At 54.1% G+C, this 22,280-nt stretch overlaps 1 protein-coding gene across 2 annotated transcripts; it reads left to right on the forward strand.

Moving 5' to 3' along the window:
- The first annotated feature begins 460 nt into the window (after positions 1-460).
- On the forward strand, positions 461-11,593 carry TBX3 (T-box transcription factor 3). Of its 2 annotated transcripts, none has more exons than XM_032199041.1 (7): positions 461-1,416; positions 3,267-3,534; positions 4,854-5,000; positions 6,911-6,987; positions 8,297-8,454; positions 9,676-10,373; positions 10,810-11,593. In XM_032199041.1, exons 1-7 carry the CDS (start codon positions 1,022-1,024, stop codon positions 11,254-11,256), a joined length of 2,190 nt encoding a protein of 729 aa, XP_032054932.1. In that variant the 5' UTR covers positions 461-1,021; the 3' UTR covers positions 11,257-11,593. The 2 variants fall into 2 exon arrangements, with proteins under 2 accessions (XP_032054932.1, XP_032054933.1); XM_032199042.1 differs by lacking the exon at positions 461-1,416 and adding an exon at positions 2,619-2,984.
- The last annotated feature ends 10,687 nt before the right edge of the window (positions 11,594-22,280 follow it).

Genomic DNA, 22,280 nt, shown 5'->3' on the forward strand with positions numbered 1-22,280 from the left:
CTCTCTCTCTCCCCCCCTTTCTCTTTCTCTCTTTCTCCCCCCCCTTCCCCCTTTCTCCTCCTTTCTCTCTCTTTCCCTCTCTCTTTCTCCCTCTCTCTTTTTGCTGGAGCGGAGACAAGAGTATAATTCTTCCCGATTTCCCTTTTTTTTTTTTTTTTTAAAGAGAAAGGGAAAAAAAAAAAAGGAGGAGGAGGGTGAAAGAAAGAAGAGATCCTGATGGAAATCAGGGCACTCTGACCAGCTCCTGCTCGGAGAGGGGGGAAGGCGAGGCGGAAACGAGATTTTCCTCCAAGTTTTTGCTGCTGCCGCTGCCTGAAGGTTGCCGAGGAGCCGTCCTCGGTCGCCGAGGGGGGGTGGGTTTGTTTGCTTCTTTCTGCTCTCCCTCCCTTGCCAGCCTCTGCTCTGCAGCCTGACCGTACGGAGGAAAGGTGGAGGGGTGGGGGGGAGGGGGGGGGCACAGCCAGCCACCCAAAAAGAAAAGCCAGCTTGGAGCCGTCACCCTCCGCAACGAAAGAAGAGAGGGGGGACTGAGAGCACGAGAAAAAAGAAGAAGAAGAAAAAAAAGGATCTCGGCTTGTCCAGCCCTTCTGCGGCAACAGGAGCAGCCTGCGAGCCCGGTGGATTTTTTTTTTTTTCCCTTCTTCGGCGTTTCTTTTCGAGCGCAAGGACTTCCACTCAGGAAAAAAAACAAAACAAAAAACAAAACAAAACAAAACAAAAAAACTGGCAGAGACAGAACAAAAAAAGAGCACGACTAATAATGAACAATCCTGTTAATCCGCTGTCCCGAGGGCTGGGGATGTGCCCCGGCTCGGGAAGTTGTAGGCTGTAGAAGTTCTGCCTCTCCCCCATGTACTGTGCTGTCTAGAGCTTGTTTCCCCCACCCTATTTTTTTTTATTTTTATTTTTTTGGTGCTTTATCGCTGTTATTGTTATTATCTTAATTTTTCTTCTTCATGATGTGCTGTTAGAACCCACTCCAGGACTACTCCAGCAGTAGGAAGACCGAGGAGTGGAGTGGATGAATATACCGATGAGAGATCCAGTAATCCCTGGGACAAGCATGGCTTATCATCCTTTTTTACCTCACCGGGCACCGGACTTTGCCATGAGCGCTGTGCTGGGACATCAGCCCCCCTTCTTCCCCGCTCTGGCTTTGCCTCCCAACGGGGCGGCCGCCCTCTCCCTGCCGGGGGCTCTGGCTAAACCCATCATGGATCAGTTAGTGGGGGCCGCAGAGACTGGGATCCCCTTTTCTTCCCTGGGCCACCAGGCAGCAGCCCATCTGAGGCCTTTAAAAACTCTGGAGCCAGAAGAAGAGGTGGAAGACGACCCCAAAGTGCATCTGGAGGCCAAAGAGCTTTGGGAACAATTCCATAAAAGAGGCACGGAGATGGTGATCACCAAATCGGGAAGGTAGGTCCGAGTCGGGGGGTTCGTGCTGTTTTTCTTTCCCTCTCCCCCACCCCTCGGTCTCTGCACCCTGGCAGCCTGCTCAAGAGCAAGGCTCTTTCTCCGGCGCTGCTTTTTGGAGCTCGGTTCCTCTGAAATTAGGAAAAGTTGTAGGCAGCTGAGGTCCTCAGCCTGTCCCCGGGCACCACCCTGCAGGGAAAGGCTGAACTGCTGAACCACACGACCCGTCCCCTCGGTCAGTGGGTGCGTGTGCAGGGGGCGAGGGGGGCTCTTCATGGTTCAGCAGCTTAATACTTTCTGGTAACAGGAGGAAAATAATTTGGGGCTGGAAAAGGCGCCGGCCTGATCGCAGCCTAACTGCTTGGAGTTTTTCTTCCTGAAGGCAGAGAGAGGGGAAATATAGCAAAAATTATATCTATATATTTGCAGTGGCGTATCTCTGCGGGTGAGGTGGTAGCTGCAGGAGGGCTGAGATATTCAGTTTATCAGTTGCTTCGCTTGTGCCTCTGTCTCTGCAGCGATACAGGCATGCATTTGTGCTGACTAATTACATGTGGAAATGCACAAAAAGCTGACAAAAACAGCCGGCGCTCCCGCACGGGCTGCAGAGGGGCTGCTTGAGCTGCAGGGAAAGGTTTTGCAGCTCCTGCAGGAGCGTGCTGTGTGTCTCTGTATTTATATAACCTTCACGTGTGAATGAATGAACATACACGGCGCGTACACGCTCTGCATTTCTGCATTTTATAGGTTTACACGTCTGAAACCCCTCTCTATATTCGCTACTAATTGACATCTGTGCTCTTTTACAACTCTACCTATTGATGTGATGACACGTAGCGAGAAAACCCTTCGCACTCGGCTGTTTTTCTAACACGCACCCCTAGAAAGGTAGCAAACAATTCGCGTGTAATTTGCCAGAAGAATTACTCGAGGAAGCCACTCCTGAAAAGTCTTCCTAGGTCGCCCTTAGCAGCCCTGCAGGAGCTTCACCTCCTCGCAGTGCACCACTTGCAGGGTACAGGCTCAGGGAAAAAAAAATACACATCAGCAGGGGGAAAAAAATCCCCCGGCCCACTTTACTGCCTTTCCTAAGTTTTCTCTGTTAATTGTGGTCAAAAGTTTTGCGCGAATAGCCTCGGCGAGTGCTAGGTGCTCTTACATGTTGCAAAGTCATGTGTTTCCTTTTAAGTTGCGATTGCTGAATGCCAACCACTCGATATAATAAACAGCAAATTTGTGGTATCCTGTTGCAGTTTCGAGCTGGACTTAGGAGCAGAGGGGAGCGTGCTTTGCAGAGAGCCCTCTGCACAAATATCAGGCGCTGGGACCTTGCAGCCTTGCGGGAGCCACGGCAGCTCCCCCACCGTGGGGTTTTCTCCTCCTTTGTTGATTAAAAAAAAAAAAAAAATCCCCTCTCCGCTCTTTATAGATGGAGCGGGTTATGGAAGCGAGGAGTATTTTTAATCGGAGCGTGTTCTCTTCCTATTTCTTTGTTCAGCAGGCAAAATAATAAGAATAATGAGAGATCTGAGAGACCCAAATTAGGCTTTGCTGTTTAGGAATGGAAGAGGGTAGGTGCCTGCTGACTTCCAGGGAATACGCCCCGCTCCCCTCCGCCTCTTATCCGAGGGACGATTTTTTCCTGGAACTTTTAAAGCGTTTGAAAAATCTTTTCGCTGGGGGCGGGGGGAAAACCTTCATGTTGTGTTAATGGGGGGGAGTTTTCTGCTTCTGAGTGAGCTTTTGGTAGACGTGCTACCAAGCTCCAGGAGCTTACTTAAACGCTGTAATTATTATTTTTTTTTCTTTTTTCGTCTTGTCTTTATCTTCCCTCTCCCCTTCTCTGCCCTTAGGAGAATGTTTCCTCCATTTAAAGTGAGATGCACTGGACTGGATAAAAAGGCCAAGTACATTTTATTGATGGATATTGTGGCGGCTGATGATTGTAGGTACAAATTCCATAATTCCCGGTGGATGGTAGCCGGCAAAGCTGACCCTGAAATGCCAAAGAGAATGTACATCCACCCGGACAGCCCGGCCACCGGAGAACAATGGATGTCCAAAGTCGTCACCTTTCACAAGCTGAAGCTCACTAACAATATCTCTGACAAGCACGGATTTGTGAGTGCCTTTTCCCCCTTCCTTAGCCCCCTCTCCCCTCCGCTGCCCGTGTCGCGGGGGCTCCCCGGGCCCTGTCCCCAGCCCTGTCCCCGCAGCGCAGCCGCCCGGCCCGGAGCTTTCCCAGGCGTTTGAACTCGGGCGGAATAAATGGGTGGAAAATGAGGAATAAATAGCCCTCTCCACGCTCGCGGCTGACGTGCGTGTGTCCGGTTTCTAATATTCCTTGATTTTTTTCTCTTGCCGAGGTCAGGATTAAACAATCGAGTTTATTCTGTAACCTTTCCAAAGCCCAATCCGTGCCATTCAGTATTAACTTGAGAGGTATATTTCCAGCGTAGTGCAACTCGATATTTCTCGGAGCTGTGTTGACTTTATAAATATATATATATATATAATATTTTTTTAATAAAGACGGTCACACTTTTTAGGCATAGGAAAACGATATGCATGTGTGTAGAAAGGGCTTAAAGGCCCAAGTACGCAAACATTTAAATATATATTAATCTGGATAATGTAAAGCAAGCCGGAGTGAAAATAAACAGGAACCAAAATCAGAGGTCAAGTTGCCCATTCATGTCTATCCACTCCTTTACATTTACTGGGTGTGCAGAGATAAAACGCTGCCCCTAAGAGTGAAATCAAACAAACGTGCTGATAAGTGCTCTGGCGATCCTTGCCGTTTCTTTCTGTTCCTGGGAAAGCCTCTGTCTCGGAGCCGGGGGTGCTGGTGGTGGCCGCGGTCGGGGGATCTCTAATGTGCTGAAGATTGCATTTGCTGCCTGTGATTTGATTAGACGATACATTTTTGCCTCTCGCAGAAGGCCTTAAGTGGATTGGGGCGAGCAATTAGACCTAGCCAAGGCTCTCGTGTTGTTGTTGCTATTGTAGCTGATGCTGCTTTTTTTTTTTTTTTTTTTTTTTTTTTCCTTTCCCTATTACGATTATTTTATTTTATTTCATTTCACTTCACGTTGAAATCACGAGACATTTTGTCCGGAGCCCGGACGAGCTTCCCCCCTCCCCCGGCTCTCCGTTCGTAGGGAAATCACTGCAGGGCTTTCCCCAGTCCCCGTAGCGCTGCCGGGCGGCCGGTCTCCCCCCGCCGAGCTGGAGCTGTCAGTGCTTTTTGCTGGATGCTGGAGGCGGCTGCGTGGTGCCCGGAGAGATGCTCTCGGCGGGGAGGAGGCAGCGGAGGGGAGGCGAGCAGGGGGAGAGGAGCGGAGGCTGGAGGGGAGGGGGGGAGAAAATCGAGGCGGGGGTGCTGCCCGCTCTGACTGTGTCGTTCCCCCCCCTCCTCGCCCTCTGCTGCCCCGCTCCAGACCATCCTAAACTCCATGCACAAGTACCAGCCCCGGTTCCACATCGTCAGAGCGAACGATATCCTCAAGCTGCCCTACAGCACGTTCAGGACCTACGTTTTCCCGGAGACCGAATTCATCGCAGTGACCGCATACCAGAATGATAAGGTAAGGAGATTAAGAAAGGATTTGTTTTACGTGTTTTGGCTTTTAAGAGAGCTTTTACTCTGCAGTGTTCCCTTCAAAATCACGAAGCCCATCCCGCTCCTCTCCCCCCCTGACTCGGTTCCCCCCCAAGCCCCTGGGTGGGGGGGCCGGGGGCTCTGCTAACCTTTGCTCCAGCCGCCCCCGGGCAGGGCATGGAGCTGGGGGGGGTCGAGGGTCGGGGGGGGGAGCAGGGGGGGCTTCTTTCGGGAAGAAAAGGGGGCAGGATGGGGTGGAGATCGCTGCTTTCAGTGTGGATTTAATCTAAGACGCATCAGAGAAAGAATCGGATCCGTGTGTCGAAAGACAGAGGGGGGAGAGCAGCGTGGCTGGAGATTTTGTAATTCTTCCTGGCCTTTGTGCTGTTTTAGCTCCTTTAACAGCAATTGGCAATAAGGCTGGAGCGCACGTCTGGTTCCTATTATTATTATATTATGATTTTTTTTTTGTATCCTGCAGTGTTTTATTATTTTTTGTGGTGCAGAAATATGCTCTGATCAGAGAGGGGTATCTCGCTTGAATTTAGCTGCAAGGTCTAAAAGAGCCAGTGTGAGAAAGTTTGCAGCGCTGCAGACGCTGCGTTCCCATTTCTGCGGGTTTATTGTCGCTCGCAACGAAGGTGGTATATTTGGGAGACTGGCAAATGGCGAATTTACGATAATTAAGTCAAGTGGAAGGAAGCGAAAGAGCCAAGAAGGGCCTTTTATTTTTCTGCCTATAAATTTGAACTTTGAGTGCGTGTGCGCCAAGGGCAGGGGCTCTGGATGCGCAGCGCCCGGCCGCGGCAGCCTCCTCCGCGGCTCAAAATCAGGGGTCGAGAGGGGGGGGCCGAGCCCTTGGCTCCCAAAATCTTGGGACTACAAGGCTCGGGCTGCTTTGCCCTGCGGCCGCGGCCGGCCGTTGGCGAGGAAACGGAAAGCAAAACGCGCGCCCAGGGAGTTAGACTTTGCTTTGGGATTACCGGCGGGGCTACGCGCCCCGCTCTGGCCTCGCGGCCGGCCAGAAGGCAGCGTGTTTGTCCCATTGCCATGAAATCGGGCCGAAAGCCGGGACCGCCCTGCCGCTTTCCAGCCGTGCTTTCTCCCCGCTGCCTCCTGCCCACGCCGAGGGGGGGGGGGATCGGGGAGGTCCCGAGGGAGCTGCGCCGCCCGGGGACCCAGCGCAGGGCTCAGCCAGCCCGCGGGGGTCCCGCTGCCCCTCTCCAGTCGGGGGTCACGGTGCTTCGGGCATCCCCGGCCCCACCGCATCCTTTCAGTGGGGAGAGCCCCCCTCCGCCTCCCTGTGATCCCCCGCCCTTCCCTCCTCCGGCCGCGGGGGCAGGGAGAAGCGGCCGTTCCCAGCCCCAGTCCGAATCCCGAGGAAAACCCCGAGCCCACTCCAAAAAACGCAGCCACTCTCCCCTCCCTCCCACCCCCCAAATCAAGTCGCTCCTGGCACCCCCAGCGCCCCAACACACACACAGACGCGGGGCATAATGCGATTATATAAAGTATTTTATTATAGCAAGGGGGTGGGCATGATTCCTTTGCGGTTTAATTATGGCATTTAAAGAGTTTAAGCGCGGGCATAACTCGCATGGATCGCATTGCACGGCTAAATTCATTCCGATGCGGTGGCAGCAACACGGGGCTCTTTCATTGCCACCACCGCCGGGGTCACCGGCCAGCCCCCGAGCCGGCTGGGGAAAACGCCGGAATCCACCCCAAAAGCAGCCCCCGCTGCCCCCTGCCCCATGCCCGGGGGTGCTGCTCCTGTTTGCGCTGCGGGATCCGGGGAGAAGGGGTTGGGTCGCTCGTTGTTCTACGAAATCTCATTTCTGCCCAAACAACCCTCCGCTTTTTTTTTTTTTCTTTATTTTTTCTCCCTCCCTGTAGATCACTCAATTAAAAATTGACAACAACCCCTTTGCCAAAGGTTTTCGGGACACCGGGAATGGAAGGAGGGAAAAAAGGTGAGTCTGGAGAGATTATATATGGGCACCTCGTTTGCTTTTCGTGTGCAAAGCTCCGAACATGACCAGAGGTCAAAATCACCTCGCGTTTCCTCCAAACCACACTTCCCCCCGCCAAAATTAATAAGGATCTCGTCGTTAATAACACAAAACTGATTGCATGTGAATTCTTGCGTGCTTCCCACGTTTACTTTTTACGTCGCACGGGATGGCTGGCGAAAGCCATGTCGGCAGATTAGGGAAAAGACGGCGAATATCCCCCAAAAAGAAGTTCCTCTTTTAGGCAGATATTTTACACCAGAACAATTTCTATCCGGGACAGGGAAACGGGGCAAAGTGAGGGCAGAGCTGATCGCTGCTTGAGTCTCCCCATGCATTTTCCCGGGGACTGCTGAAAAGTGTGGACGAGAAGCACATAAATAAACTGTTTTGACAGGGGTGTCCCGCGAATATGGAAGTAATTAATGATAGAGAATTTTTTATTTTTCAAAAAGCCACGGGACAGTTTCTGTCAAGGTAGATGGATGGACAGCACTAGTTTTAATGCGGCTCGAAAATTTTATTTTTTTAATATTGGATAAAATAGAGAAAGGGATATTACTTTTATTTGATGGGGACTAAGTCTTTGTTTTGTTTAGTTAGAGGAGACACGATATTTTAGCCATTTGCACTTGGTTTTAGATAATGAATAAATGGGTCAGTTCCTTTTTATTTATTTATTTTTTTGAAAGGAAAAAAAAAGAAAAGGGAAATGTGATGTAAAACAAGAGGCCTTTCTCTGTGCCCAGGACTGAACCCAGCACGCACACACACACACACACGCCAGCTCCTCTTGTCCGTCAGCGTGAAAATAAAGCCAAGGCTGGAGCCACAGGACGGAAACGATTTCTAATTTCTCTCTAAATATAAATAGATTTTACTCCGGGTTAATTGTTGGTGAAAAGATTACATAAAGTGCCTAGCAAAATAACCGCTTCCTCGCCATCTTAGCGACCATTAGGACCGCTCATAGCTCTGCAACATCCTCGCATTTAAAAGCTGATCCCCAGGGAACGGTGCCCTGGCTCCCCGAGCCCCCCCATCTCCCCCCTTTTTCTTGAACATCTGCCCTCGGCCCGGCCCGCTGCTAACAGCTCCCGGGCGGCCTCCTCCTGGAGGCACCGAGCCGGGCGCCGGCCTCCGCGGTGGAGGCCCCCGGGGATGGTTTGGAGACCCCCGGGGATGGATTTGGAGGCGCCGGGAGGGGTGTGTGGGGGGGCGGCCGGGCGTAGCCCCCGCCGCTCGCCTAGCAGCTCCGTGTGGCCGGCAGGAAGCAGCTGACCCTGCAGTCCATGCGGGTCTACGACGAGCGGCAGAAGAAGGAAAACGCCACCTCGGACGAGTCGTCCAACGAGCAGACGGCCTTCAAGTGCTTCGCGCAGTCCTCCTGCCCCGCCGTGCCCGCCGTCGGTACCTCCAGCCTCAAAGGTGAGAGCGGCCTCCGAGAGCAGCCAGCCAGCCTGCCTCCCTCCTGGCCTGCCTGCTCGCTCCTGGCTGCTCGCAGGGCTCTCTTCTCCCACCCTTTTATCTCTTTTCCCACTTCTTTATCTCTTCTCCTACTCCTTTTTCTCTTTTCTGTATCCTTTTTCTCTTCTCCCACTCCCTTCTCCAACTTCTCTCTCTTTTCTCCCACTTTCTTCTCCCACTCCTCTCTCTTCTCCCACTCCCTTTTCTCCACTCCTCTCCCTCTTCTCCTTTTTTTTTTTTTTTTTCTTCCTTTCCTTCTCTCTTTCCCTCATCCCCTCTTTCCTTATCTCCCCTCACACTTCCTTTCCTTCCCTCTCTCTCTCCCTCTCTCCCTGTCCCCCCTGCCCCTTCCCTCTCCCCCTGGCCCCTCTCCTCCTCTCGTCCCCCCCCTCCGCGGCTCAGAAAGGAGCCAGCTCCGAGTCAAGGGAGCAAAGACAGACCACGGGGCAAAAGTTCAGAACTGGAGTCACTCCATTAATATTCCTCTCCGATTCTGTTATTAGAGGAAGGATCTTTCCCCTGGATACGGTCCCGAACTTTGTTATAGAAAAGTCCCCCCTCGCTTTCTCTCCGTACGGGGTTGGAAGCTGTCTGCAGCTCTTTCACATGTATTAATCCATCCAGGGACGGGGGGGGAGGTGGGGTGGGGGGGGGGGAAGCGCAGAGGGAGGAGGAAACAACCTCTTTTTGTTGTTGCTTTACTCGTTTGTTTAAAGTCCTGCCGAGCCGAGGGGAGGGGAGCTGGGAGGGGACCCGAAAAGCAAACCAGAGCTTCGCACCTGGGGCGCTGAAATTAGGAGATGAAGTGCAGAGGAATCCAGCGAAGCCGTGCACGCTTCGAGGAGGAGGAGGAGGAGAAAGGGGGGGTCCGCAGCGAGATGGGGGCCTGGGGGGGTGGGATTTCAAACTTCGAAGCCCGTCGAAAGGGCTGAAAAGTCTGGAAAAGGGCACAAAATCCCGACGGAGACCAGGCCCCCGGGGGGGGGAGCGGAGCCGCTGGGGGGGGCTCGCCTGGACGGTGGGAGCCGGGGAGGGGGCCGGTGGTTATTCACTAAAAAACAGCTATTTGGGGCTGAATTTCGGGCTGGCCAGGAGGTGTCTGTGCCCCCCTCTCCCGGCCCCGGGGCTGGGGGGGCAGGTTAGGGACGTGCTGCTCCGGATCCCAGCCCCTTTGTGTTGCAGATCTGTGCCCCAGCGAGGGAGACAGCGATGCGGACAGCAAAGACGACCCCTTGCTGGAAGCGAGCGAGTCGGGCAAAATCAGCACGACCACGGCCCCTACCCCAGCGCCCGCCAGCTCCGCCGCGGCCGCGGGGGGAGACGACCCCCGGGAGAAGGGGGGCAGCCCCCCTAAAAGCCACTTCTTCCCCAGCGACTCTGCGGCGAGCCGGAGCCGAGAGAGGACGGAGAAAGCCCCCCCTGACTCTCGCCACAGCCCGGCCACCATCTCGTCCAGCACCCGGGGGGGGCTGAGCGGCGAGGAGCTGAAAAGCCCCCTTCGGGACGGCCCTAAAGGAGACGAGCCCCGGCTGCTGGGCAAAGAGCCCTTCGCCCCCCTGACGGTGCAAACCGACAGCACGGCTCACCTGAGCCAGGGACATTTGCAAAACCTCGGCTTCCCCCCCGGCCTGGCCGGCCAGCAGTTCTTCAACCCGCTGGGGAACGGGCACCCGCTGCTGCTGCACCCGGGGCAGTTCGCCATGGGGGGGGCTTTCTCCGGCATGGCCGCGGGCATGGGCCCCCTGCTCGCCACCGTCTCGGGGGCTTCTGCCGGCGTTTCGGGGCTGGACAACACGGTGATGGCCACGGCAGCGGCTCAAGGACTTTCGGGAGCATCTGCTCTGCCCTTCCACCTGCAGCAGCACGTCCTGGCCTCGCAGGTACGCCCCGACGAGGCTGCTCCTGAGCAGGGGGCAAAGAGGAGCAGGGTGCAAAAAAGCAGGGCTTTTTTTTTTTTTTTTTTTTGGGGTGGGGTAGGAGGGCTGGGAAAGTTTTGTGGTGTGTATGGGGGGTTTGGCTCAGGTATTTAAGTCCCCCCTGTCAGGTCTTGGTGGCTTCCCCGGGGCAGTCCCGGTGTGGAGCAGAGCCGTCGGGGGGACATGGGGGGAGGATGCCCAGCCCCCGGGCTGCCCTGTGGGGCTGGGGGGGACAAGGAGGAGTGTGGGGGGGCTTTACCTGCAGCTTAGCCTGGGGGGCAGCTGGTGTCAGTGCTCCTTTGTGTATATGTGTGGGGGGCGCACGCTGCTAACACTTTTCTCCCCTCTCACTTTTCTCCTTTCTCTCCCCCTTCCTCCCACCCCCATCACCCCCCCGCAGGGCCTGGCCATGTCTCCCTTCGGCAGCCTCTTCCCCTACCCCTACACCTACATGGCCGCGGCGGCGGCAGCCTCCAGCGCAGCCTCCAGCTCTGTGCACCGGCACCCCTTCCTCAACGCCGTGCGGCCCCGGCTGCGCTACAGCCCCTACCCGCTGCCCGTGCCCCTGCCCGACGGCAGCAGCCTCCTCACCACCGCCCTGCCCGGCCTCGCCTCCGCCTCCGGGGAGGCCAAAGCGGCCGGCTTGGCCTCCAGCCCCGGCGCCGGGCCTCTGGACTCCGCCTCGGACCTCACCAGCCGCTCGTCCACCCTCTCGTCCGGCTCCGTCTCCCTCTCCCCCAAGCTGGGGGCCGACAAGGAGGCTGCCACCAGCGAACTGCAAAACATCCAGCGCCTGGTCAGCGGCCTCGACCCCAAGCAGGACAGATCCCGCAGCGGCTCCCCGTAGCCGCCAGCTCATTTCAAATCACTCTCGCAGTGCACTTTGTTCGACAGAAACCACAGCCTCCGTCCCGCGAAATCTTTTTAACCCCCCCCCCTTTTTTTTTTATTATTATTTTATTTTTTTTTTTATTAATATAAAATCCCCCGGCGTTGCGTGCGCGTTTATCGGCAAAAAAAAAAAAAAAAAAAAAAAAAAAAAGGTATCCGGGGGGGCGAGGTGGGAGGGCTGAGATGAGGCAGCGCTGGGCTGGAGGCTGCCAGCATCGAGGCTGGCCGGGCCAGGTCTCCGGCAAGGCTGGGGGGGGCCTCCCGCCAGCCTTTTCTTCACTGTGTAAAAAAAAGAAAGAAAGAAAAAGTACCGACACCTAAAAACGAAATAAAGAGAAAAAAAAAAAAAACCACCAAACAAACTTATGAATAAAAATTAAATAAGAGAAGTGATTTTTTTTTTTTCCGAAAAAAAAAAAAAAAACTGTATAAGTAACTCGCATATCGGTTCAACAGTTGTTTCCTGGACGGGTTGTGAACGATAACCCTCTTCGTCTATATTAAGGGAAGCTGTGTGTTTAAAATATTATTGTGATGTCTGAGAGCCAGCTGATGGCTTTTTTTGCATGTTCCATAGTAGTCTGCTTTTCTGGGGGGGGGTATTTTTTTATTTCGGTGGGGTTTTGTTGTTTATTTCTAATGCTCGTTTCAAATCCCAGGGAAAAATAATAATAATAATAATAAAAACAAAAATAAGACCCTCTTCCCTCTACCTTAAACGTCCTCCCTGTAGCAACAACAATAAGAAGTGTAGTTGGAAAGAAAAAAAAGTGAATTTATTTTATCTAAAAACCTCTGTAGCTTGACTGTAGGTTTATCACAGCTTTCCCTCTTTAATTGTATATGCAATAACAAGGTTTAAACATACTGAGAAGAAGAAAAAAGCGGACACTATTATTAAAACAAAGTATTTATGTAATTATTTGATAACTCTTGTAAATACGTGGAATATGAATACTCGAAATTAAACTTTAATTTATTGACATTGTACATATCTCTGTAAATATGACTGCAGCTGTCTTTTTTTTTTCTTCTTCTGTTTTTATTTGTAGTCGTTTTCATTTCAAGTTCGTAATTCCTTTAAGCATCTACCCCGACCCACACAGAACAACCGAGAGGAGAAATGCCTCCATTCGGAGTGCTCACTTTTTAAATTGGAGCTCCCCACAGAAAACCTGACCTCGTCCTTTTCTAAAGGAGCCGATTGCAAATGGAGAAGAAGAAACAAACAAAAATAATCAAAGACCTTGAAAAAAAATAATTAAAAGAAAATGAAAACCCAACGTGCCACGGTAGCTTTTAATCCTCGATTTCTTCAGTGTTAAAAGTGCTACTTTCCGTTTAAAATTTCAACCACAAAAAGAAACAAAAAAAGTTCTATACTTTAATACATGACAACAGGCTTCTCCAGTAGCTTGAGAGAAAAAGATGAAGATTCTAGGATTTTTCTTTGCTTTGTATTATTTTTTCCCATTTCCTTGGTGTGTCCAAAAAAAGAAAAAAAAAAAGAAAAAAAAAAAAAAAAGGAAAGAAAATAGTACCACGATGGAGTTTTACTACTGTGCTTATTGTTGTCTTTGTTTGAGTGAGTGCATATTTTCTTGGCTTGAAAGTCAGGTGCTCAGAGCTGGTTCAAAGAAAAAAAAAATGAAGGTATATTTTGTGTTATATAAATGTTGAGATTTTTTTTTTCTCCTGTATTTTTTCCCCCCTTTTAAAAGTCACTGAAGTTTCAATAAATTTTTATTGAAATGTCTTGGGCGTACTGTGAAATGCCTTCACCCCAACCTTCCCGAAAGTGCCTGCGAGGCAGGAGGGGGGGCCGCCAGGTCCGTCTCCCCCGCCTGCCTGGCTCCTCCACCCCATCCCCTCCCCAATATTCAGCTTTTTTCTCGGGGAAGGAGCTGGTAGGAACCAGTCGGCTCGGGCTCGGGTGCTTTGGGTTGCGGCTGGGAAGTGCAGGTTTTAAGCAAGCTGTTTAATGCACCTTTTGCGTCTTCCTCCCTCTCTCTTTTCAAGCAGATCCAGAGGCTACTAAGTCACCTCTTTTAATGGAACGATATTAAGTGGCATTTGAAAAGTTAATGAGAATGGCTCAGCTATGCTTTTATCTGTCATAAATTAATAAAGCAAAAGTGAAGAATCGGAGAATAGATCGGTTAAAATTTAATGCGCAGCCCTCCTCAAAAGTTTCCAGGTAGAGTGCTCGAGAGGTGATGGTGTTACTGGGCTCGTCCCTCCCGCCCGGGCAGAGCACCGAGCACCTCTTCCCACTGACCCCATGGACACGCGTGTTTTTTTTTTTTTCCACCCCTTCTTGCTCTTGGGCTGATGCTGGGTGGGAACGGACCCGATCGCATCCTTTAGCGGGACGTGGATATTCCTCCTGCGTGCAGACATCTTCCCCCCTTCAACAGTTAGCGGCCCATGTACTGGAAAGCGATTCATCCTCCGCCAGTAATAAATATTATAAGGATGTGCTTCCAGCCCGTATCCTGTTTGATGCTCTGCCTGCCCCTCGGCCCGTGGCCTCCGGCTCCTGCTCCAGCGAGATAAAGGGGGCCGGTGGGTGAAAGTGCCGGCGCAGCGCTGCTTTCCCCTTTTTAGGGCGCTGCTTTCCCCTTTTTAGAGCATTACTTTCCCCTTTTTAGAGCAGCCCCCGCCGGGTCTGGCCGTGCCAGGGGGCTCCCGACTGCGTCCCCCCGGCCGGCCTCCACTTTCGGGCCTCGCTCGTTTTCGGGGGGAATCTCCCGAAAGTGAGGACATCGCCTTTCACCTCCACCGGGCTTGCTGCGAGAGGCTCCGAGGGGTTGCGACAATCTCTGGGGAGGGTCCTGGGGGGGAAGGGGGACACCCGAGCGCTGCCCCCTGCCCGAGCCCCGGCGCCCCGCAGGGTTGGGCAGAGATTTTGGGGGGGATGCTGCCCATCGCCTCCATCCCCGGAGTGACCCCCCCTGCACACCGACCCCTTTTCCCTGCTGGTTTCAGCCCTTTCACGGGTCGGGGGGGCCCTTCCCATTTCAGCCGGAGGGGGTGGGGGGTATTTAAACGCCGGGGCATGCAGCCCGCCAGGTTGCCGGGGGGGAAGGTTTGGGCTGAGCAGGATTTGTATTCCCCACCCCTCCCGCCCGCCTTTCCCCCCCCCCGCCTTGGATGGCCCAAGGTGAGGGCTGCTGGAAATGTCACGTTAAGCTGATGTTCCTCGGAGGGTGTGGGGGTGTTTGTGGAGGGGGGTGCTGGCGTCGGGGCTGGCAAGAGCGAAGCAAAACAAAACAAAACAAAAAATCAAACCTCCAAAATAAGAAAAAAAATAAAGGATCAGGCAGCGGCTGCGGGCTTCGGGCCGCATCCCCACGCAGCAGGATCTTGTTTGCCATTCGGGGGGGGGGGAACAGAGCGGCGCTGCCCCCCCGTCGGGGCGGTGAAGCCACCCCACAGCCTCCAGGCTCAACTTTCTCCTCTCCGCCGAGCCCTGGCCTTGGAGCCGGCGCAGGGGCACCTCTCGGTGCCATAGGACCCCCCCCCCCCCAGGTCGGTGCCACTTACTTGGGGTCAGGAACATCTATTTTTTTTTTTCGCTCCCTAGGTGCTTGCCCCCCGAAAATTCCTGCAAAGGGAGGGCGGTTAAGGTGCTGGGGGGAGAATTTCCTATCAGGAGATGAAATTCACTGCGGATCCAGAGCCCCCCCGCCGGCCCAGGGATCAGGTAGCCGCTTTTTGCAGGGCACTCTTGGTTTTTAGGTGCTGGGGGCTCAGCCTGCTGGATTCCCCCCCTCCCTTCCACGGGCCTAACGCTGACCTCCCCCTCCCCATGCCCTAGCAAGAAATCCGTGTACCGCAGGTGTAACTCTGCCTTGCAAATGGCTTTATCTCCTGTGTATCTTATTTGTATATAGTAACGTTAATGAGTAACTCTTGTGGCGCTTGTGGATGGAGGTAAACAGCGAGCAATCTCTCTGGATTATCCTGTCTATTACTCACCTGGCGCCTGTCTTGATATCCTCAATGGTTTTATGGCTGATGCAGGCGACCCGGCGCTGGGTGGGGGGGGGACGGGAGGCGGCGGGGGGGTCCGGCGGGGCGGCGGCGCCACCTCTCGGGCACTGCGGGCAGAGCGGGGCGGCCCCCGGGGGGGCACAGGGCTTGGGGCGGAGGGGGGGCACCCAGAGAGATGGGGGGGCTCCTAGAAGGGGAAAAACGGGGGGATGGGGGGGAGAAACACAGGTGCCCACCCCATTCCCCGGGGGGGCGGAGCTCGCTGATGGCTTTCCTGGGAGCGGAGCTGGGTTTCACCCCGGGGAGCTTTGGCCGCCGGTGCAAAGTCTCTGGGAAAGCGGGGAGGGGGGGGGCACGGGGGGGCAGGGGACGGGGACACGACCCAAAGGGGTTGGTGCTGCCCGGGGAGGGGCACAGGAGCCACCTCTACGGAGCCCGACGGTGCGGCCGCTCCGCCGCCGTCCTGCCTGGCCCAAGCTCCGCTATTAGTTAATTATTGATTGATTACAAGCGCAAATTTATTTCTCTTCCCTCTGTCCTCCCCCCCCCCCCACGGCCCTTCCCTCGCCTCCCGGCCGCGGTGCACGGCGCGCTCCGGCCCCCTCGCTCTTGCCCTCTGCAAACACCGGGAGGGAGGCAGGGAGGCGGGTTGTTGGTTTTGGCCTCGACAGCTTCCAGGAATATGAAATATTGAAGCCCTTCGGTCGATCCCCTGTACCCTGGCCGCCCTTTTTTTTTTTTTTTTTTTTTTTTTTGGCCTTTCATGTCCTGCCTGGGGGGGTCCCGCGGCGGACGGCGCTCCCCCCTCTCGCCCCCCGCCGTCGTGCGGGCTCGCAGCACGCCAGGCCTCGCAGATCAAAGCGGCTCCTCCGTCCTCCGCACGAGGGGAAGAGAAAAAGGTTTTTCCTTCTTTTCAACGATTGTTCGTAAAAAAAAAAAAAAAAAAAAAAAAAAAGTCTTGGAAGCGGGGACCAGAGCCCGCCTCCGCCCTTGCCTCGGGCTGCGGGGTTGCACCGGGAAGCGCATTTGGGAAGGCAGAGAGAGGGCTCGGGAGAAGGGAAGGAGGAAAAAAAATTAACAAGAGGGGAAAATAAGGGGAAAAAAAAAAAAAAAAAGAGTTGCTTAAAATCGAGCAGCCGTGTGCGTGTGAAGCGCACCCGAGCCGGGGGGGGCTTGCGTGTCTCGGGTGGGAGCTCACCGACGGCCGCCCCGTGGGGTGCGGGGCTGGGGGGACCCCCGCAGCTGGGTTTTTACTCCGGGGCTCGGGGTGCCCGTGGGAGAGGCTGCAAGAAGCTCTCAGCTTCGCTCCCGAGCGGCCCTGGCTGCCGAGGGACGGACGGATGGACAGACAGACGGGCTGTTTGCTGTCCCGGAGAGGGGAAGATGCTCTTATGGGGCGATTGCTTATTGGGGAGCTGCTGCTTTGCCACCAAGAACCGGGCACCCTGGGGGCACCCGGGCCACGACGGATTCGTGCTGCAGGCGCCGCGACGGCGGGGTTGGGGCGAACCGGAGCGGGGAAATCCGAATTTCCCCTCTCCGGCGTCTTGCCAGAAGCCCCCCCGAGCCTCCTTCCATCCCGCACACGGCAGCAGCCCCGCAGAGGGACATTCCAGCCCGTGGCGCTGGGGGCTGGCATCGCCTTATCTCCCTGACCCGCCGACCTCTCCCTGCAGCCAGACCCTTTTCCATCTCCCGAGCTTTTAAAGAGCGCCCCTTTACACCTGAAGCCTTTTGACTCCGGGCACAGAGAAAAGCCAACAGCTCGTAGGGAGGCAGCTCTGGAGGATGATGCATGCTTTGGGGGGTTTTGTTGTTGTTGTATTTTTTTTTTTTTTTCCAGACCCAAACTTCCCACGTGCTTCTCCCAAACCCCGCATTATTCGGGAACAATTAAGGCGTGTAAAAACACGGCGAGGCGAAGCCCTCAGCCTGAAGTGGCCGTTCAAGGCACTTTTGCAACTCGTGGCTCCAGCTCCTCGCCACGCCGCGGGGGTCAGAGCGGGCCCCCCCGGCACCACCGCTCCTCCCCGGCGAGCTCAGCCCACAACCGCTGGGCAAGGCACCACCTTCGGCTTTTCCCATTCCTAGCAATTATTTTTCACGATTTCAGGATTTTGGAGAAAAGGTTAATTTTTTATTTTTCAGCTCTCGGCCGAAAAAGAGATTGCCGCATCTAACCGCGGCTGTAATTCCTGCTGAAGCTCACGGTGTTCTCACTACATTTAGCTTCCATCACTCCCCCAGATAAAGCCCTTTCCAGCGAAAGACCCTATTCAACACATTAAAAAAAAAAAAAAAAAAAAAAAGCAGCAACAAACAAACGATCGCGAGCGGGTTGGGCTGTGCCGAGCCCCGCTGGGCTCCAACGCAGCCGGGGAGTGCCCGACCCCAGGGGCACCCGGACCCCCCCCTCGGGGGCAGCCCCCCTCTTTTCTCCTTTCCGAAGTTTATTTCTTTGCAAGCCGCCAAAGCACCGCTGGCAAATAAAGTAAAATAAAATTATCGGTGAAATTAGCCCGAGAGAAAAAATAATAAAAATAAACAGCGGTGCGTTTTCCCTTCGACCTGCTCCATCCAGGGAAACCCGGGGGGGTCCCCCGCCGCTTCGGCTTGAGGGGTCGGGGAAATTACGGAGCTTTTCTTGGGGAAGAGGTGCAGGAGAAGGAGGGAGCTGGAAGCTTTTGTACAAAACGTGGAGCCACGTTTCTGTTCGCTCCCGGGGAAGGGGCTCGGAGCGGCCCCGGCCCTGCAGCCCCCGCATCCCCCCCGCTGCTGCTCGCTCGCCCCCGGAGCTGCGGCATCGCCACCGCTTCTGGCCTGGGCTCGTTCCCTTCTGCCGCGCAGCCTCGCCTAGCCGCTCGGGCATTGCTTTCCGACGGGTTTCTTTAAAAAATATTAGTTTTAAGCTCTTCCTCGTTGTCAATTCGGGCCCTTTCCCGCGGATTTTGAAAGGCTTTTTTTCAAATTCGCCTGCTCTCTCGAACCCTACTCTAGCCGGCTTCCATTTCTCCCAAGCTTGAGCTAAAAAACGAAGAGAAAGAGAGGAAAAAATAAAAATAAAAAGAACAACAACAAGCAAACAAACAAGAACCCACCCCCAACCTTACATATAGATGTAAGGCAGGTCAGGAGGCTCCCCCGCTTCGCTTGCTGCAGCGGATGGGGGCAGGGGCTACCCCTAGGAAAAGTGAAAAGCTTGTTTTAATGGGCGGTCATTGCTAAATCTCACCTTAGGGCCAAAACGACTCGCGACCCATTGCCCTCCTTACGATGTATTTATTTGTCTCAGTGGCACCAGCCGTCAGTCATTAGGGGGGGGTTAACCCGAGAGCCGCACGACGGTGCTGGCGGTGGTCTTGTGGCTCTTTGGTTTGTTTTAAATATGATTTCTCAACAGGAACCCGGCCAGAGGCGAAGCACTGACCTGTCCCGGCAGGGTGAAACACGGGGGACACGCGTGGGAGCACAGCCAGCGACGAGGACCCCCCCCAGAAAAACGCGGCGGTTCACTATTATTATTATTATTATTTTTCTGGATAAAATGGGCTTTGCTTTGCACCCCGAAGGGTTTGCTCCTGGAAAAAGCTGCGTCTCGGGCCAGTAGACACTTTGTTGAGTGAACCTGGTGATTTTTGCCTTTTTTTTTTTTTTTTAAGCAATTACGAAGGGGAAAAATAAATATAAAGAAACCCAACTGCAGGAGCAGGACCGCCGTGAGCAGGACGAGCTGCCCCGGAGCGAAGCATGGAGGGAACCGGCGGGGGGCACCCGGGCAGCCCCCCTGGGGGTGGGTTGTGCTGCTCCCAGCCCGGGGTACAGCTCCGGAGCGGCTCCTTGGCTTTATGTGACTTGATTTAGCTGTAGCTCTCCCTGGACGGAAGGCGTCCATAAAGCGCTGCCTGTATTTCAAATATTTCCGTAGTTCAAATAAATATCCACGTTTGTATATAAAGATTTTGGGAAGAGATGGGGGCTGTGCACGCCTTTATTTCGCTTTGATGGAGACGTGCACGCTACGAGACACCGGGCACCGCGTGTCCCGGCCCCGGCAGCCCGCACACGATCCCTGCCGGCGCCAGCTCCCCCGGAGGCTGCTGCGCACCCCGGCTCGGCACCTCCCGGCCGAGCACCGCCGTGCCCCTAGCCCAGGACCGGGGGGGGCTCAGTCCGCCGGGTTCAGCATCCGTGCCTCGCTCAGAGTCGCGTTATCGCATGTCCTGGGGGAATTCATCCCCGCCGGCCACTTGCGAGCATCAGTTCGCCGAGCAGTCCCGGACTCCCCCTCTGTGGCGCCCACCCCTGACCCCCCCCCCCTCGGCTCTATAGGGCCGGGACCCCCTTGTGGGGAGAGGAGATCCCTGGGGGCCCCCCTGGCTCCGCGCAGCCCTCTTAGAGCCGGCTGTCTGGTTCGGTCCGTCTGCCAAATCTTTAATCGGGGGAAGATAAAAAGTATTATTTTAGGGTGCTAAAATATAAATTTAGGAGTCCTCGGCATCCCGCGGCTCCAAATTTCTGCTGCCGGGAGGAGGGACGGGCGGCGTGAGAGCCTCATTCCCAGCTCCCTGCTGATTCTGGGCACAGAGCAAGGAGTGGGAGAAGCTCCATCCCTGCCCCACGCCTCGTCCCCAATTCCCCAAATCCCCAAATGCTGGGGCATCGAGGCAGCGGCAGGAGCCGAGCACAAAGCGGAGCGGAGCCGGTGGCCGGGGCCGCTGTGCCCGGAGCCGTGCCGGCGCCGGAGCCGCCGCTCTCCCGCTCCTGGAGCGCCACCTGGTGGGGGCAGCCCCGCAGCACGGCCGCGAAGCTCCCCGGGGGGAGATGAAAAAGTGGAAAAGGTGTTTTTTTTTTTTGTTTTTTTTTTTTTTTTTTTTTTTTTTTGTTTTTTTTTTTTGAGCTTGAGGAAGAAGAGCCTCATCTGGAAAGCCTCCGTGCCCGGCTTCCTTCTGTGCTCTTGTAATCGTGTGTGTTTGTGGGGGCTGAGAATGTGTGCAAGGAGCCCATCAGCACTGATGTGATGGCTCCTGGTGATCTCAGTGAACTCCAAATGAGCATCCCAGTGCAGGGCATCCCCACGGAAGTGGCACCAGACCCGGCATTTTGGTAGAAAACCTCCCAGAGCTTTGCAGGTGTGAGTGGTTGTGCTGTGAGGGCAGGCAGGGCTCTAGAAAGGAGCCATCTCCCTGCCCTGGATTGCACAGCACAAGGCCTCCTTTGCTTCGTCTCCTTGCATTTCTGCCTCCCGCCCTCACATATCCCCAGTCATGCACATACTGAGCTATTTTGCCTCATTGTTGTCATCTTTTTTCTTGTGCTAGCCTTGCCTTTTGCTCACTTGTACACACATTCAAACACGTACGCACGGAAAACATCTTTTTACATTCTGTTTCATAGTTTGATTCATATTCTTCCTGCCTTACACTTTTTGCTCTCTCTTACACACGCATGCAGCTGTTCTTCATAAGCAGTTTGTCTTATTATAACCTTATTTATGTTTTCTGCCTCCTCCCTCATTACAAAACTATTCTGCACCAGAAACTGCCATTTCGCATGAAACACTTCTCTCCGGGTGAGAGATCAACTTGCTTTGGTGGAACTGGGGGCACTAAAATGTGAGAACAAGGATGTAAAAGCAGGAAGACATGCATCAAACTTCAGGGTAAACAATGGGAACGATATTGATTGCGTTTTAATGTGCGGCGGTCACACAATGGGGAAGAAAGCCTTCCCAGGGAAACAAAAAAAAAAGACACTCGTCCTCTTAAGAAACTGGTAGCAGACAAAATCCACTGAAACTTCTGAACCAGAGCAGGGGGATCTTTAGGGAAGAGCCTTCCAGGTCCAGCAGAGCTTCCAAATAAACTGCTGTCCTACTTTCTGACTGTCTCTGATTAGCGATGAGAGATGCCCATTGTCCCTTTCCACGCCGGTGCACGCTCTCATTAGGGACCCTGAATTGTGTATGTGCATGTAGGCGTCAGAGCTGCTTTGCAGCAAGTGATGCACAGGGTTTCTGTGGAAGGTAATTCCCGGGTTCCAGCGGCCTGAAAGATTTATGAAGGAGATTTATGAAGGAGTTAAACCCTTGGAGCCTGGTGTTAATGCTTCCAGGAGCGGCAGGCAGGGGCGATGGGCTGATTGTCGTGCGAGAGAAGCGCTGGTCTTGCCACAAACGCTTAGTGAAGCTGTGTGAACAGGGCTTTGGGGGAATTCACAACTCCAAGGGCAGCAGTTTTGCTGGCTGTGGACGGATTTGGTGGAGAAGTAGCAAAGGGTTCATGCTGCGCTTCTTGGGTGTCGTGTTCTGAGCTGGATGCATGGGGGTTAGGTAATCTGGAAAGCAGTAGTCCTTGCCACTCCTTAATGAATTATCTCAAGTCCAAATCACTTAATTCCCGATGAGGATGGTGTAATGCACGAGAAAAAAAGTGTCAAAAACATGAAGGCACAGCTGCTGTTTCCACTCGAGTAGCTGCGATCAGTTTGGATAATGGATATTCTGCCCAGATCCTTCCAGGGGAACTTTGGGTCTCCAGCGCCTCACTGAGAGGAGGCACGCTGATTTATTATTTATTTATTAGATCACAACCCTACTTCATGGGTAATCAATCGCTGCTTTTTCTGCTTCCTTTTCAATCACATCACCCCGGTGAAATCAGGGGGCGAGACCACTCTGAGAGCAGAGCTTTCCCTTCAAATAATATTTCCATAAGGTTTCTGGGTGTCAGTGGGAGATGGAAGGAACAGCAGCCAGGGCTGGGTTTGGCCATGTCATTTAGGGTTGGGAGAACACCCTCGTGCCCCTGCCCCAAGCACACAGCAATGGATGGTGATGGTTCCCAAATGCTTTCATGGCTTGGGGACTTGGGTGCACCGTGCACATGGGCTCACCCCACTTTCTTGCTCTGAAATGAGCTGTAATGGAAATTACAATTAGTTTTGGGGCTAAACCCTGCTTCTCCCCAGGACCTATTGCTGCCTGCT

The sequence above is a fragment of the Aythya fuligula genome, chromosome 17, assembly GCF_009819795.1.
Source record: "Aythya fuligula isolate bAytFul2 chromosome 17, bAytFul2.pri, whole genome shotgun sequence".
NCBI lineage: Eukaryota > Metazoa > Chordata > Aves > Anseriformes > Anatidae > Aythya > Aythya fuligula.

Bases quoted from the DNA above. Each gene is read 5' to 3' on its own strand.
- TBX3 (XM_032199041.1), top strand. From the start codon at position 1,022: ATGAATATACCGATGAGAGATCCAGTAATCCCTGGGACAAGCATGGCT. The intron at 3,535-4,853 runs GTGAGTGCCTTT...GCCCCGCTCCAG, and splicing joins TCTCTGACAAGCACGGATTT to ACCATCCTAAACTCCATGCA. The intron at 6,988-8,296 runs GTGAGTCTGGAG...TGTGGCCGGCAG, and splicing joins AATGGAAGGAGGGAAAAAAG to GAAGCAGCTGACCCTGCAGT.